Raw genomic sequence first — 18,545 nt, 5'->3', positions numbered from 1 at the left:
CATAAAAGAGGAGGAGTTAACAGAAGGACTTCATAGGAGATGAGGTAGCCAACTGAGAAATGCTGAGTGGATTGAGACGTCAGGAGGGCTTCTACTGCATGAGGTACAAAAATTGTTAAAGGGACTCCCACAACATTTTTCTCAGTGGCCTTAACCAAAAGAGTGGTGTTAGTAATGGCTCTAAGGCAAGGGGGGTTGTCCTCTTGCCACAGGATCCAATTACTAGCTAAAGTACCCAAGGGGTCAATGGTGGTCCCATTGACCTGTTTTTAGATGAGCACCCTAAAGTCATTCCCTTCCCTTTCACATACACAAAGGAAAAGGGAATCTGACAATAAGGATGCCCAAGGGCAGGTGGGTTTATCAAACTCTCCTTTAAGTACTAGAATATTGTATCATCTTATTCTTCCCATAAAATTGGGTCAGGGTTGTTATTTATCAAAAAATATAGAGGTTTGGCCATAAGAGAGAAATTGGAATCCAATTTCAGCAGTAACCAGCTAGCCGGAGAAAACCTTGCAGTTGGTGCTTAGTTTTGGGTTTTGGGAAACTTAGGACACCATGAAGGCTATCTAAATTTAGGTGTAACCCTTGTTCTGATATCAAATGCCCCAAATATCAAACCTGAGCTTGGGAAAACTGCAATTTTCCTTGGCAACCTAATGTCCCTTTAAGGCTAAAAGCTTTAGCAAATGGATGCTGTCTTCCTGTGAGGAGGCTTGAGACAGAGAGCAAAGAAGCAAGTTATCCATATATTACAACAAAGCAGAACCCCCAGGGAACTTTATGTCAACCAGATCAGCCTTCAGAATTTGTGAGAAATAAAAAGGACTCTCAGTAAAACCCTGAGGCATTACTGTCCAGGTGAATTGTTTTTCTTCCCAAGTAAAGGCAAAAAGGTATTGGCTAGCTTCAACTGGAATACCAAAGAATGCACCACATAAATCAATTAGAGTAAAGAATTTATTTCCAATGGGAATGGATGTTAGCATCATATGAGGGTTAGAAATGACAGGTTGTTAGGGGATAACAATATTGCTTATTGCTTGGAGTTCCTAGAGAAACCTCCACCCTTTTTTTTTGCGGAGCACAGGCTCCGGACGCACAGGCCCAGCGGCCATGGCTCACAGGCCTAGCCGCTCCGCGGCATGTGGGATCTTCCCAGACTGGGACACGAACCCGTGTCCCCTGCATTGGCAGGCGGACTCTCAACCACCGCGCCACCAGACTCTCAACCACCGCGCCACCAGGGAAGCCCAAACCTCCACCCTTTTTACCAAAGGGAGTTATTGTTATAATTTTGTGTTAAACTTGTCTTTCCCCTTGCCTCAACTCTTTTTTCTTTTGTGAATAAATAAAGCTTGTTTCTTACTTAAGGAATAAACTCTTGACCCCCACCCCCAAAAATAGGAGTATCATAGGACCTAATACAAGGGATAATGCAGCCTTGAGCCTTGTAAGCTTTTATTATGGGCTTTATAGCTTGAAGGACTTCTTTACTTATAGGCTATTGATTAATTCCAGGAAGAAGTTTTGAAGGATGTGTTTGAATCTTAATGAAAGTTGTGCTATGAATTTTGCCAATATTAGCTAGAGGTTTTCTCCATGAGGAGGGTGGTAGCTGATTCAACAGAGTAAAATGATCAGTGTTTCCTGAATTCAACTCTAGTACCATCAGAGACAAAGCAAATAAAAGATGTCAAAGGGTCATTTAATTCACCTGGTTGGCTGCTTTAATGACTACTGTGAAGTTCTAGAATTATTTACTCCTTTCGGGAGAAAGAAATCCTGGCATGATGCTTCTCTAAGAAGTCTCAGCCTAACAAATGCTTAGAGGTAGAAGAACTAAGGAGAAAAGGGTGTGTATCTCTCAAAGAGCCTAAACAAAAGGGAATAGGTTTAGAGACAGGAACCTCTTGAGGTTCATTAGAGATCCCCACTATTTGGACTGTTTTAGTACACCGAGGCAGGGGCCACTTTGTTGTAGCGGGGCTGAGCACCAAGAGTGTGGCTCTGTCGTCAGTTAGGACTGGAAGAATTTCATCCGCAATCTGGAGAAATGTTTCTCTAAGCCAGTTAAGAAGAAGATTGCGAAGAGCCCCTGTAGTTCTTTGGAGCCATGTCATTGAGAATTGAGAGGACATTGAAAAGCCATGTCATTGAGAATTGAGAGGACATTGGTTAGAGGGCTGAAGGTACATTTGTACCAATCTCCTTTCTGATGTTCTGGCTCTTGTAATAATAGCAGAAATTAGGAGGGTTTTGGTTTCATTTAGGGGGCTTAATTTGCTGGAATTGAAGATTAAGAATTTTAGTGGTCTCCCTTTTAGGTGACTCCTCTAGAGTGTGAGAGAGCTGGTTTGCCAGATTAAATCTTGAGTGAACACAATTTCCCCACTGCATCCTATTTAGTGGGCTGATCCAGGTTCAACCCACTAAAAAACATAGAGTTAAAAGCTACCTTGGTGAAACAACATCTGAAAGAAGACCAGAATTTTCTTAAAAAATAATCTGAAGTCGATTGTAATAGTAATGAACAGATTCATCAGAATTTTGTGTATAAGTCTGAATTTTGTTCTAATCAATAGGCTTTGGAAAAGCCCTAGAAATTGCCCTATGAAGACACCTAGCAATTTCCTGAGCCTGATCATATAATAAGTTAGTAGGTGGGTCTCTGGTTGTAATTCTAGAGATCTTTTAAGATTTTCCCAATTAGCATTTTTCATCCAGTGCTGAACCTGGCCTTCACTGACAAGTATATGAACTAGCTGATATGTCAGAGAAACCCAGTTGATAAATTTGACTGACTATATTAAATTCCTCAGCAAATCTATGAGAATCTTCATTTACTCTGGGAAAATCTTTGACTATGGCTGGCAGTTCACCTTTAATCCAGGGAGTATAAGAAATTAAGGGTTTAGCCTCTGGATCCTCGAAAGGCTTAATTTTAAGGGACAAGTTCAGAGGAAAAGGGAGTGGAGAGTTTCAGAGAAAAAGGGAACTTCAGTGAGAGAATTAGTATGGTGGAACTGAGGGTATAGAGGAGCTGTATATGGCATAGAAGGAAAGGAGGAAGGTAGCACCAGAGGCAAAGCCTGAGATAAAGAAGCCAAAGAAGAAGAGCATGAGGCTTAGGAAGCCATTTTATCTTTCTTTCTTTGTTTGCCTCAGTAAAACTTAAAGTCCTATTTTGCAGAGAGGCAGTTTTAGGCTCTTGATAACATTTGGAACCCTCAAATTACCAATTGAAATATGCATTCCATTCAGTTTTGGAAATTTTAGAGCTATGGTTGTCCAATTCAGCTTTAAGAAAAGTTAAGTTTGGAGATATAAAAAGTTCCTCATAATCGCCATTGATACTGTAAATTGCCTTTGATTGGGTCAATCCATTTAGTTAGAAATGTGCCTGAGGAAGAATCGTGGTTTTCAAACAAAAATTGGCCAGGGTCCCTGTAAGAGGGGTACCCTCAAAATATTTAGATAACTGGGATCCCATTTCTTGGAGGGTTTCTCTAGAGTAAGAGAATAATTTTCAAGCAGCTCAAATAGGTGAAATAGCTTAAACAGCCCAAATAACCTGCAGGCCTAATACCAGCCAGTTCTAAGGGAACAGTCTAGTCCCAGAGGAGCCAGGCCAAAAGCTGCTCAGCACAGTTCCAATAGAACAGCCCCTATTCGAAATGGAATTGGGCCAAAGGCTGAACTGGCACAGTTCCAATGAAACATCCCCTGTTCCTGAAGAAATGGGCCAAAGACTAGCCAGTTCCAGGAGGAGCAGCTCCTGTTCCAAAAGGAATGGGCCGAAGGCTAGCCAGTTCCAGCTGGAACAGTCTGATTTCAAAATCATACCAAAGTGCCAAATGAATACTCACATACAGAGCAAGGCCTTAACCAGAAAGGAAGAAACCTTAAAATAGATCCTGAATAAAACCTGGAGAGCTTCAAAATGCAAAGTGGATGGAAGCTCAGATCCAGGAGAAAGACTAACCCTCAAAATCCAGGGTTGATGAGAAAAGCAGTGAGCAACAAGGGCTCAATGTTGGTACCACACCTGTTTGCTCACCAGCCTCAGAGTCGTTGGGGGTTTTCTGGGTATCCTCATAAGGGCCATCAAATTGTTGACCTAAAACAAATAGACTGCAAAACAAAACGAAACAAGGGGGGTTATTATTTAGAGTCTGCAAATAATTTCAATTTGGGATCAGCAAGCATAACAACGTGCAAGCCCCCTGCAAAAATGGAGAGAAGAACTCTTCTAGAGGCGGAAGAGGAGTTGGGAGGGCCATAGTAAGCAAACAGTCCATGGCTTTTCATTGGCTGAATTGTGACAGCCTCTCCCTGGATGAGCTCTTGACAGGAAAGAGGAGGAAGTCTTTCTTCTTCCTACTGAGCTCTGCTATTGTCTTGGGGCATGTGGCTCCCCCATCTGGTCTCCCAACTCTATTTACATGAGGTTTCCGTTTATTAATTTTTTATACTTTAAGAAGAGATAAATAATTCTATCTTTCCTTTCAATTCTCTGTTCTTCCTTCTATCTCCCTACCCCTGATGCTATTGTAGTGGTTGTTAACATATCTTTTATTCTGTAACCATAGTTAAGTGTTAAACAATTTGCCTAAAGGTTGATTCTAAAAAACTTTTTTAAAACCACATTTTAAAAACCTTTACATAGTTATAGCTATTTAAATATTTCTCACTCTAGAGTCAAGTAGTGTGCATAGGTTACATTTTTTTCTCTATGGCTCTAGTATCATGACTCCTATGGCATTCAGAAAACAACATTCTTCCAGAATGGTAGCATAAGGAACTCTAAGGACCCTCTCACTGGTGAAACAACTTTACTGGTGAAAATCATTCTAGAAAGCAATAATAGAAAGTCTCTGGAAATTGTTTTAAGAGCAGATAGCACTTATATGTGGAATCTAAAAAAAAATGGTACAATGAACATATTTACAAAACAGAAACAGACTCACAGACTTCGAAAACATACTTATGGGAACTTCCCTGGTGGTGCAGTGGTTAAGACTCTGTGCTCCCAGTGCAGGGGCCCTGGGTTTGATCCCTGGTCCAGGGACTAGATCCCACATGCATGCCGCACCTAGGAGTTCGCATGCAGCAACTAAGGAGCTGGTGATCCCCAACTAAGGAGCCCACGTGCTGCAACTAAGAAGTCAGCAAGCCGCAACTAAGGAATCCGCGAGCTGCAACTAAGGAGCCCACCTGCCACAACTAAGACTCAATGCAACAAATTAATTAATTAATTAAAAAAAATCTCCCTGACCTACCTCACACCTGAAGTTCCTTTAATAGGAAACTACATTTTAAAAAAAAGAAGAAGAAAGAAAACAAACTTATGGTTACCAAAGGGAAAGGTGGGGGGGAGGGATAAATTAGGAGTTTGGAATTAACATATACACACTACTATATATAAAATAATCAACAAGGACCTATTGTATAGCACAGGGAACTCTACTCAATCCAGTATTCTGTAATAACCTATATGGGAAAAGAATCTGAAAAAGAAGGGATATATATATATATATATATATATATATATATATATATATATGTATAACTAAATCACTTTGCTGTACACCTGAAACTAACACAACATTGTAAATCAACTATACTCCCATATAAAATAAAAATTAAACTAAATTAAAAAAATAATGGAAGTTCTGGTGAAAAGCAATTAAGAGGAGGTAGGTAGCTTTATGAGAGACACAGGCTAAACAATAGGCCAGCTACTATACCAGAGAGAACCGGGAAAAGAGACAGCTAAGGAGAGTCCTCTTGGGGCCAGAAGAACCTCAAACAATGACTTCAACTGCCAAGGAGCTAGAGTTTAATTGCATCACACCACCAGAGCATTTTATGCCCCAGGTTTCTGTCAAAAACAATAGCACAATCAGCGAGCAATTAATGGAGCCTAATAACTGAATGTATGTGGTAAGCTGTACAGCAACCACTAAGAAAATAACTAAAAATATATATAGTGAAGAATAAAAACCCAACAGTGTTCTTAACATCATGGTAAAATGAATTTTCTTTTTCAACATTTCATGAGCTGCTCAAAATCATTATATATTTCAGTTTTCTTCCTCTTTGGAACATGTCTTTCTTGTAAAGCCTTTTATTTTTCCTGGAATTGCTGACTGCCTTCTTTTGCTCTCGGCTTCTGTGCTTGAACATCCTCTAGCTTCCCCAAGAATTCAATAATTCTATCCTGTTAACTCTTTATTAAAAGTTTAAGTGTAGAGTACAGCAGATGTTGCACAGCAGATCTCCAGAACTTTTTCATAGTGCATAACTAAAACTCTGTACCCATTGAACAGCAACTCCCCATTTCTCTCTTCCCATCCCTGGAAACCACAATTCTACTTTCTGTTTCTATAAGTTTTACTATTTTAGATACCTCATATAAGTGGAATCATGCAGTATTTGTCCTTCTATTTCACTTTGCACAATATCCTTAATGTTCGTCCATGTTGTAGCATATGACAGAATTTCCTTCTTTTTTTTAAATGGCTGAATAATATTCCATTGTATGTATATATTATACTTTTTAAAATCCATTCATCTGTTGATGGACATTTAGATTGTTTCCACTTCTTGGCTCATTGCGAACAATACTGAAATGAACGTGGGAATGCAATATCTCTTCAAGATCTAGTTCTCTTTGGATCCAGAAGTGGGATTGCTGGATTATGTAGTAGCTCTATTTTTATTTTTTGGTGGAACCTATAGAGTGTTTTCCATAGTGGCTGCACCATTTTACATTTCTAACAACCGTGCACAAGGGTTCCAGTTTCTCCACATTCTCACCAATGCTTCTTATTTTCCGTTGTGTTGTTTTGTTTTTTTCATTCGTATTGGTCATCCTAACAGGTGTGAGATGATACTTCATTGTAGTTTCAATTTGCATTTCCCTGATGATTAGTGATGTCATATACTTATTGACCATTTGTAGATCTTCGGGGAAATGTCTATTTAGGTCATTTGTCCATTTTTATTTTTATTTATTTATATTTTTTATTTTTCTTTGTCCATTTTTAAATTGAGTGATTTGTTTTATTGCTATTGAGTTGTAGCAACTCCTTATATATTTTGGATATTAATGCCTTATCAGATACAGTTTGCATGTATTTCCTCCCATTCCACAGGTTGCCTTTTCACTCTGCTTATTGTTTCCTTGGCTATGTAGAAGCTTTTTAGTTTAATGTAGTCCCACTCTCTATTTTTGCATTTATTACCTGTGTTTTGGTGTCATATCCAAGAAATCATTGCTAAGACCAATGTAATAAAGCTTTCCCCATTTTCTTCTAGAAATTTTATAGATTTAGGTCTAATGTTTAAGTCTTTTATTCATTTTGAATTGATTTCTGTGTATGGTGTCAGATAAGGGTTCAATTTTATTCTTTTGCTTGTGGATATCTGATTTTCCCAGCATGATTTGTTGAAGAGACTTCAGCATTTCCCCATTGTGAAGCTTTGCCATTCTTTTTGAAGGTCTTTTGACTGCATAGGTGAGAGTTTATTTCTGGGCTCTCTATTCTGTTCTATTGGTCTATATATCTGTCTTTGTTCTAGTACCATACTGTTTTTATTACTCTAGCTTTGTAATATATTTTGAAATTAGGAAGTGTGAGGCTTCCAACTTCATTCTTTTTTTCTCAAGATTGTTTTGACTATTCAGGATCCTTCATGGTTCCATATGAATTTTAGGATTATTCTTTCTATTTCTATAAAAAATGTCATTGGGATTTTGGTAGCGATTGCACTGAATTTGTAGATCACTTCAGGTAATATGGGTGTTTTTAGCAATATTAAGTCTTCCAATTCATGAACACATTTATATCTTTCCATTTATTTGTGTCCTCTAATTTCTCTCAGCAATGTTTTATAGTTTTAAGTGTAAAAGTCTTTCACATCTTTGGTTAAGTTTATTTCTAAGTATTTTATTCTTATTGATGCTATTGTAAATCAGGTTGTTTCCTTAATTTCCTTTTTAGATTGCACATTGTTGTTTATAGAAACTCAAGTGAGTTTTTTAATGTTGATTTTTTTTTTTTTTGTGGTACGCGGGCCTCTCACTGTTGTGGCCTCTCCCATTGCGGAGCACAGGCTCCGGACACACAGGCGCAGCGGCCATGGCTCACGGGCCCAGCCACTCCGTGGCACATGGGATCTTCCTGGACTGGGGCATGAACCCGTGTCCCCTGCATTAGCAGGCAGACTCTCAACCACTGTGCCACCAGGGAAGCCCCTTTAATGTTGATTTTTATCCTGCAACTTTGTTGAATTCATTTATTACTTCTAACAATTTTTTTATATATGGAATTTTTAGAGTTTTCTTTGTATTAGATTATGTTATCTGTAAGCAGAGATAATTTTACTTCTTCCTTTCCAATTTGGATGCTTTTTTTTCTTACCTAATTTCTCTAGTAGGACTTCCAGTACTATTTTGAATTGAAATGGCAGGAGTGAGAATCCTTGTCTTGTTCTTTATCTTAGAGGAAAAACTTCTGGTTTTTCCCCAGTGATTCTGATGTTAGCTGTGGGCTTGTCATATATGACTTTTACTATGTTGAGATAATTCCCTTCTATTCCTAGTGTGATGAGTGTTTTTATCATGAAAGGGTGTTGAATTTGTCAAATGCTTTTTGTGCATCTATTGAGTTGATCATGTGATTGTATCCTTTGTTCCATTAATGTGGTGTATCACAATGATTGATATTTGTTTGTTGAACCATTCTTGTGTTCCACGGATAAATCCTACTTGGTTATGATGTATGATCCTTTTAATGTATTGTTGAATTTAGTTTGTTATTATTTTGTTGAGGATTTTTGAATCTATATTCATTAAGAATATTGTTTTATAGTTTTCTTTTGATGTCTTTTTCTGGTTTTGGTATCAGGGTAATTCTGGCTTCATAAAATGAGTTTGGAAGTGTTCCCTCCTCTTCAGTTTTTTGGAAGAGTTTTAGAAGGATTGGCATCAGTTCTTTAAATGTGTGGTAGAATTCGCCAGTGAAACCATCTGGTCATGGGCTTTTCTTTGTTGGGAAGTTTTTGATTACTGATTCAAACTCCTTACTAGCTATAGGTCTGTTCAGAATTTCTATTTCTTCATGATTCATTCTTGATAAATTGCATGTTTCTAGGAATTTATCCATTTCTTCCAGGCTATCCAGTTTGTTGGCTTGGAATTGCTCATAGTAATCTCTTATAATCCTTTTAATCTCTGTGACATTAGTTGTAACATCTCCTCTTTCATTTATAATTTTGAGTCTTTATTTTTTTTCTTAGTCTAGCTAAAAGTTTGTCAATTTGTTGGGTTTTTTAAAAAACCAACTCAGTTTCATTGATCTCTACTGTTGTTTTTCTAGTCTCTATTTCACTTATTTATGCTCTGATGATTATTATTTCCTTCCTTCTGCTAACTTTGGGCTTTGTTTTTCTTCTTCTAGTTCTTTCTGCTTTAAAGTTAAGTTGTTTATTTGAGAATTTTCATCTTTTCAATATAGGCAGTTATTGCTATAAACTTCCCTCTTAGTACTGCTTTTGCTGCATCCTATAAGTTTTAGTATGTTGTTTTTGTTTTCATTTGTCTTAAGATATTTTCTAATTTCTCTTTTGATATCTTCTTTGGTCCATTGGTTGTTCAAGGATATGTTGCTTAATTTCCATGCATTTGTGAATTTTTTAGTTTTCCTTCTGTTATTGATTTCTAGTTTCATTGCACTGTGGTTGGAAAGTATACTTAGTATGATTTCAGTCTTCTTACATCTGTTAAGACTAGTTTTGTGACCTAACATGTGATCTCTTGTGGAGAATGTTTTGTGTGTGTTCGAGAACTCTGTGTATTCTGCTGCTGGTGGGTGAAATGTTCTGTATATGCTATTAGGTTCATTTGGTCTACAGTGTTGTTCAAGTCCTCTGTTTCCTTATTCATCTTCTATTTGGATCTATCCATTATTTAAAGTGAGGTATTGAAATATCCTAATATAATTGTGTTACTATCTATCTTTCTCTTCACTTCTGTCAATGTTTCCTTCATATATTTGGGTGCTCTGCTGTTAGGTGCATATATCTTTTTAATTGTTATATTTTCCTGGTTAATTGACTCTTTTAGCCTTATATAATGTCCTTCCTTGTCTCTTTTGACAGTTTTTGACTTAAAGTCTATTTGTCTGATATTATGGCCCACCCTGACACCTGCTCTCTTTTGGTTACCATTTGCATATAATATTGTTTTCTATACTTTAACTTTCACTCTATGTGTGTTCCTAAATCAAAAGTCTCTTCTAGACAGCATATAGTTAGATCTTTTTTTTATCCATTTAGTCATTCTATGTCTTTTGATTGGGGAGTAAAATCCACTTACATTTAAGTACTTATTTATAGAGAAGAACTTACTATTGCCATTTTATTAGTTGTTTTCTGTCTTGTAACATTTTTGTCACCTGCCCCCTTTCCTCTCTTTTTTACTTCCTTTGTGTTTTGTTGTTTTTTTTTTTTTTTTTTTTAGTAGTGATATGTTTTGATTCCTTTCTTATTTTCTTTTGTGGATGTTCTACACAAAAAGGTATTTTCTTTTTGGTTACCATGGGGCTTACATAAAACATCTTATATTTACAACAATCTATTTTAAGCTGATAAAACTTAACTTCAATTGCATACAAATACTCTTCACTTTTACTCCCCCCTTGTTACACTTTTTATGTTATTGATGTCAAAAATTACATCCTTTCATATTGTGTATCCATTAACATATTTTTATAGCAATAGTGTCTAAAAATACTTCTGTCCTTCAACTTCTATACCAGAATTAAAAGTGATTTATGTACCACCATTACAGTATTTTGTATTTGTCTATATACTTACCTCTATTAGCAAGCTTTATACTTTCATATGTTTTTGTGTTGCTGTTCAGCGTCCTTTTGTTTGAACTTGAAGGATTCCCTTTAGCATTTCTTATAAGGCAGATATAGTGGTGGTGAACTCCTTCAGCTTTATTTTTGAAACCTGGGAAGGTTTTATTTCTCCTTCATTTTTGAAGTCCCCCATTTTTTTACCAGATATAGTATTCTTGGTTGGAAGTTTTCCCTTTTAGCACTTTGAATATGTCATACCACTGCCTTCTGGTCTGTAGAGTTCAGGCTGAAAAATCCACTGGTAGTATTATGGAACTTCTCTTGCACATGGTGATTAGCTTTTCTCTTGCTGCTGTTGAAATTTTCTCTGTATTTGACTCTTAACAGTTTGATTATAATGTGTCTTAGTGTGGATTTCTTTGGATTCACAATGGTTGGAATTCATTGGGTTTCTTAAATATGGATGTCATTTCCTTCCCCATTTTTGGGAAGTTTTGGGGCACTATTTCTTTAAATAAGCTTTCTGTCCCTTATTCTCTTTCTTCTTCTTCTGGGGCTCCCATGATGCATATATTGATTTGCTTATGATATCCCATGTGTTCCTCAGGCTTTCTTCACTCTTTTTCATTCTTTTTTCATTTTGTTCTTCTGACTGAATAATTTCAAGTGACCCATCCTCAAGTTCACTGATTCTTTCTTCTGCTTAATTGAGTCTGATGTTGAACTCCTCTACTGAATTTTTTAGTTCAATTATTGTATTCTTTAGCTCCAAAATTTCTATTTTGTTCTTTTTAAATATTTTCTCTCTTTTTGTTGATATTTTCATTTTGTTTATGCATCATTTTCTTGATCTCATAGAGTATCATTATAATGGTTATTTTAATTCTGTCAGGTAATTTATATACCTCTATTGCTTTAAGATAAGTTTCTGATTTATTTTATTCCTTTGTATGGACCATGTTGCCCTGTTTCTTCATGTGTCCCATAACTTTGTTTTAGGATTGGCACATTTGAAATAACAGCCACCTTTCATAGCCTTTAGGAACTTGCTCTTTGTGCAGAAGACTCTTATTAATCAGCTTGACTAGAGATTCTAGGGGCCTGTCTAACCCTTTCTTGGAGGGAAGGGGATGCAAATTCTCTGAGCCTCGTGTGTGCAATTTCTCAATTAGTATTGCTGGTTTCTTTTTCCAGGGGCTCATAATCTTTTGCTCCCTCTGAGAACAAGGGATAGCAGAGAATCTTGCTACTGTAAAACCATAGAACTTACAGTAGCAAGATTCTCTGCTATCTCTTGTTCTCAGAGGCCTCCAGATATCTACCATATGATGAGTCCCCATCAGCATCCCAGGTTAGGTGAGACAGTTGCCATTTATGACATTTTATGACAAGACAGATACCAGTCCCTCAGTAGCCCTCTGAAGAGCTGGAACGTCATATGCAGCCTCTATTTTCTCTTCACCTCCAGTGTAAAAAGTGTAAGCTAGGGTATTCTCTACCACTGCTGAGCTGTGCCAGCTTAGAGGAGGGGCTGATGCAGTTAAAGTGAAATTGCTCTTCTTACCCGTTTGAATGTGGCTGTTCACAGCTTTGCACTCAGGTACTGCAACATCTTAACTGGATTCTGGAATTCTCGTCACAGTATTTTAGTCCATATATTGTTGTTAAATTGAAGTTTCTATGGGGGAAGGAGCACTGGGACTTTCCATTCAGCCATCCTGTGATTTCACTTCTTCCCTGGTTCACTCTTGGGCTCTACCATACATTTGTCATTCTGAGAGTTCTTTCACTGCTTTCTTAGGTTGGAAAACACTCTTTCCTTCATCCCAACATCTTCTCTTAGTTCAGACCCTTTTTGGGATTCTACTTGGCAGGCCAGGTCCTTCCTTTACTGCAGTTGGAAGGATATATATATATCCTATATAAATTTATAAATTTTATATGTATATATAAATATGTATATATATTTATGTTTCTATGTAAATATTTCTATTTTTTTAAGTTAGTCATTAGGAGCAGACTGCCTAGGTTTAAATTCTGGCTCTGATGTTTCTAGCTGTGTAACCTTGGCCACATCACTCGTGCCTTGATATTTTCATGTGATTAATACTACCTATTTTAAGGATTAAACATAAAAGTACTATTATTGTTAGTATTACTCTTCTGTTCTGCTTTTACAAACATCCTGCTTTCATATGCTTTTCATATTCCATTTGTTTACATCTCTCTTTTGTTGATATTTCTCCTCATGTTTCTTTTTATATTATTTCTTTGCTTAATGAATTCTAGGTAATGAGAAAATAAACATGTGTGTTCAGTCCTCTTTCTTAAGCTAGAAGCCAAACCTGATTTTTAATTTTAGAAAATATTCAGTGATTTAATGGTTTTAGTGTTATTTTTTAATAATTTAAGATATTTTTAAATGAAATTATTCTCTCTCTCTTCATATATTATCTTTACCGTGTTTGCCTAGTGATCTAATGACCTAGAGTCAAAATTAAATAGGAATTTTCTTTCTTTTGATAGATTCTTAGTGATAGTAGCAAAACTGTTTTAATGCTGGTCAGAATTTAATTCTTTTTAAAGCACTGGAAGCAAAATAAAGAGTATCAGCATGTTAGAGAAAAGCCTAGTGTTTTTTTTGTATTACATTAATTGAAAGTTAACAGTTTTATTACATCTTATGAAAAACTGAAAAATGAACCAGAAAATAATGATGAGAACCATGATGATGATGGCAGCTACAATTTCAAAACTGCATAAATGTATACCAGGCACTTAATATATATCATGTTACTTATTCTTCATAATAGCTCTACAAGGTAAGCATTTCAGTCTGCATTTTATTTATGAGGAAACCAAGATTTAGAGTGCTTAAATAATTTGCCCCTGGCCACACAGCCAGTAAAGGACAAAGGCCTTTCTGACACATAATCCTGTGTTCTGGGATTATGTACAACTAATCTGGGACTTGAGAACCTATAGATTTGAATAAATTGCATTAATGAATGACTATTACTGCATCTCAGGGGACTGTTTCCCTTTTGCTGTGTTTCCTCCCTCTGATACCATGGTGGTCACTGTAGCTGCTCATAGTAGCTAATACTTCCATGTCTCATTCCCTTAAAATCCTCATCAACAACTTTCTCATTGGAATCCTCTGTTTTTTTAGAGGCCCAGCCCCATGTGAGCCCAGGTGGGGAATACTCTAACATCTCTTAGTGAGAGCAGGAACATACCTGTCTGTATTGCCCAAGTCAAGGAGAGTTTCTTGTAATAATAGACACTCAGTACACTTTGAAAAATGAATGAGTGGTGGTAAAAAAAAAAGAACAGACTAAAATTTCTGATGTAAAAGACAGAAGAGAGGGCTTCCCTGGTGGCGCAGTGGTTGAGAGTCTGCTTGCCGATGCAGGGGACACGGGTTCGTGCCATGGTCCGGGAAGATCCCACATGCTGTGGAGCGGCTAGGCCCGTGAGCCATGGCCACTGAGCCTGCATGTCCGGAGCCTGTGCTCCGCAACGGGAGAGGCCACAACAGTGAGAGGCCCGCGTACCGCAAAAAAAAATAAATAAATAAAAGAAGAGAGACTGTTGCTTAGGCAGAGGAATTTATCACGTAGAGACTGTAATACATTTTCCTATAGAAATAATGGCAGTTGGGTTCTACAGTTCAATTAATATCACTAAAACAGCAATCCAACTAATATTAAAGTTATGTAGTATATATGTGGCTTAATCTGGGAGCCCAACCACTATTTTTCTAAAATGCTTCTATAAGAAAATGCTCTCTGAAGGGCAAATAATAGACTTATGAATGAATTTTTGAAACAATTTGTAAATTGAAGTTAACATCTAAGACAATTAACTTGTTGATAATCTTTGCTTTTGTCTTCTCATTTACTTACAAAGTTATAAAGAACATGAAATCAAAAGCTGTTTTTTATTACATAACAGTACCACTTTGCCCAGCTTTTTCCTATTTTCTCTGCTCTTACCCCACCCAGCGTTCATCATGTTACTTTATATGTAGTAGCTACTCAAAAATCTTTTGCATACTGATTTGTTGATTTTTAATAGAACTATCACTCATCACAAAGAAAGTATATCCTGAGATACCTAGGGTTCTTGCTTCAACCTAGCTTTAATTTTAAATTACATTGCAAAATTCTAAATGATCTCTAAAATATGAATTATGAACTCCAATTTTAATTGATATAGTTATACAGTATTAATAAAAATAAGTAAATTATAATAATACATTTGGATGTTTATAATTTTTTCCCACTTGACTTATAATTTAGAGGCAAATGGTTGTTGTAAGGTCTAGAAAGCATCTTGGTTTAAAAGGCCTCAAAAGCCCCGTGTTCTAACCTACACTTTAAAAAATTTCCTCTGGTGGGGACAGAGAGGGAATGACCTCTCATTCCAGGAAACATTAGAAGTGATCTAATGTCCTAGCAATATATCTATCCTTCTGTCTGAAAATAGTGTGTTTTGGAGTTTAGGATGAGCTACCTACTTATCTCTCAGATGGAGGAAGCCTGTGACTGGGGAAGAAGGACCCATCACACATTTGTTTTAAGTATGGTGACAAAAAGATACTTCACAAAAGACACTGTTTTGCCTTTGCAGGTGTAACTGTGTGGAACCACATAATCCTAGCAATGATACATTGAAGGAATGGAGGGAGTCCAATATTTCTGCCTCTGACATAATATGGGAGAACCTAACTGTGTCGGTAAGTGAAACATTGAAAAATAAGTCATGGACTTCCCTGGTGGCACAGTGGTTAAGAATCCATCTGCCAATGCAGGGGACATGGGTTTGAGCCCTGGTCCGGGAAGATCCCACATGCCACGGAGCAACTAAGCCCATGTGCTACAACTACTGAGCCTGCGCTCTAGAGTTCACAAGCCACAATTACTGAGCCCGTGCACGTAGAGTCCATGCTCTGCAACAAGAGAAGCCACTGCAATGAAAAGCCCGCACACCACAACCCACTTGCCGCAACTAGAGAAAGCCTGCATGCAGCAACAAAGACCCAACACAGCCATAAATTAATTAATTAATTTTTAAAAAAGAAAAATAGGTCATACCTTGAATCTTATTACTATGAGGGCTTTTATTGACTTTTTGAATGAATTATTACCACTAGGTTAAGTGTTTTAAACAAATACTATTATAAAAGTGATGGTTTTGATTTCATTCATTTCAAGTATGCATAAGTTTACTGGGGTTTTCTTTCATTATTAAGTTTTTCCAGTAGTTATGAGGCCTGAGTTACTCTGAAAGCACACATATATGGCATAATGTGACTGGATTAACTGAAAGCACATTAAATAAGAGTAGTGTTGACCTAAATGAAACCGTATGGCAGAACTAAGTCAGCCTTCTGTGTAAAGAACCCAGAATGCTTTTACTTTACTCTGTAATACTGCTCCAGCTGTTCAGAATATGTTAAGGGGAAGGGGATGTTTGTTAATATTTTAGTGTAAATATTGAACTTTTGGGGAAAACAAAAGTAACTTTTCTTAATAAAATTCTGGCACCTCCCTCAGGAAGATTTTCTTACTTCCATTTTCTCTTTATCCTCCATTCAAGAAATAGAATGGCAACATATTTTTCACCTATCAAAGTTAAATCTTATACCTTTAAAAATATTTTTGGCTTTCCTCTTTTTTTGTGGTATCTTTTTTCCCCCCTCATAGCTGAGTTTCTCAGTTCTTCTTAATCTCTTGCAATATTTGTGCACCTCCTTTTCCATCTACATTTGCATCCTTTACTTCTGGTCAATCAAATCTCATAATTGGAAAAATCGAAAGTGTTCTGGTTTTAATAAGTATTAAAATCTGAGTCATTCTAGTTTCTTCTCTATTCTTCCCAGTTACAAACATTACAATCCAAAGCTTCTGCCGCTTTATCTACCCATATAAGCTCAAATCCCATTATAACCATGGGCATAAAACTATATAAATTCTAGTTCATTTTATGAAAAACATATCATTTAGTAAGTGAGCCAGTTAGTGACACATAGAAATCTTTTTTGTTGTACAAATGTTATAAAACTCTAAACATGATTCTTGTAAGAGCACTTGACCTATTGCCTATTTTATCAATTTTCGTCATTAAATATTTTCTTTCAGAATCAAAATCAAATTACTTACCTTCTGTTTAAAATTCTATCTTGACCTATATTTTACTACTTTTCCTCTTATGCTAGTCATTTGCTCTAAAATAAGCCTTCACTTACTTTTGTTGTTTTCTTCTGTTATGGTTAACATTTATTCTGTCCTATTTTTTCTTAGAAAAAATAACATTACCAAACTGTTTCCTTTCAGAGAGCCATTTAAATTGATCAGTAAAAGAAATGATGAGCTGAACAAGAAAGAATGCTGCAGTTATTCAGAATTTAGACATGGGATTGTGGTTGGTCCATTCAGCAGTGCATCTTCCATTTATATTTCCGTTTTGTAAACTATAAAGATATTATGTCTTGAGTCCCTTGCTTTTGTCCCTCATCTTGGTGTCCCCTACAATACAGTAAGCCAATAATCTCATCTCTAAATTATTTAGCATGATAATTTACTCTGTGTTTTATAGTCTTGAATAATTTAATATTAAATAATAATATTCATTCCATGTGGTAGCAAACCCTGAATCATAACTTTCAAAGAGACTCTAGCACAGTTGATCTAGCTAGCCATGAGTTAATTTTAAATATTAGAAGTTTTAGGGTCAAGCAAAGTACAGTGAAAAATATTTTGCAATCAAAGCAAATCTAGCACTGTGGTTTTTTCTTGAAGTTCTGTACTAGGAGTTAACATTCTGGCAGAAATTTTCATATTATTTTTCATTAGTTAAAAGCAGTTTTTGCAATAGGTAATTGCTAATCTTGACCAGAAATAGCATTTATCACCAAAGGGAATGCTATGTAATGAAAAAAATCTTACAATTTTTAAGTCAACGAGGGCCATAAAATTGTTTTGTCTTAATTGTTATTCTGGGATTTCTTTCCTCAGCATAACCATTAGTATCATCAAAAACATTGTATTAATAAAGCACTGTGCTAATGGCCATTATAACTAGTTTTGTAAAAATAGTCATGTGATATCTACTTTGTATATTATTCACGAGATGATTTTTAATTGAATTGTTACATATCTCATTAATTGTCATTTATACCTTGCTAATTCAACAAGCGCAAAGAACTTTAGCTTTCTTTGATTCTCCCAAACAGCTGTATGCATAATAAGTGTTCAATAAATATTTAATGATCGTTTTGAAAAAGTCTCAAATCACAAATTTACTATTTAATGTAAATGTCTTGTTTTGGTTTATTTTGTTTTCCAGCTTTATTGAGGTATAATTGACAAATAAAAATTGTGTATATTTAAGGTATACAATATGATGTTTCGGTATATGTATATGACGTGAATGATTACCGCAATCAAGCTAATTAACATATCCATCACCTCAAATAGTTACCTTTTTTTTTTTTTTTTTGGTGAAAACAATTAAGATCTACTCTCTCAGCAAATTTCAATTATTTAATGCAATATTAACCATAGTCACCATGTTATACATTAGATCTTCATAATTTATCCTGCATAACTGAAACTTTGTACCCTTCGGCCAATATTTCCCCATGTTTCCCCTGTCCCCAGC

The 18,545-nt window shown here is 36.1% G+C and overlaps 1 protein-coding gene across 16 annotated transcripts in view; it reads left to right on the top strand.

Moving 5' to 3' along the window:
* The window catches only part of SLC4A10 (solute carrier family 4 member 10), a 301,395-nt gene that overhangs the window by 243,182 nt on the left and 39,668 nt on the right, over positions 1-18,545 (top strand). For all 16 annotated transcript variants that reach the window (XM_029224937.1, XM_029224936.1, XM_029224932.1 and 13 more), the window contains one exon: positions 15,513-15,618. In XM_029224937.1, coding sequence (XP_029080770.1) covers positions 15,513-15,618 — 106 coding nt within the window. The remainder of the gene's footprint in view (positions 1-15,512; positions 15,619-18,545) is intronic.

The sequence above is a fragment of the Monodon monoceros genome, unplaced genomic scaffold, assembly GCF_005190385.1.
Source record: "Monodon monoceros isolate NGI ecotype Baffin Bay Population unplaced genomic scaffold, NGI_Narwhal_1 Super_Scaffold_16, whole genome shotgun sequence".
Lineage (NCBI taxonomy): Eukaryota > Metazoa > Chordata > Mammalia > Artiodactyla > Monodontidae > Monodon > Monodon monoceros.
This window is presented reverse-complemented; position numbering and strand designations above follow the sequence as displayed.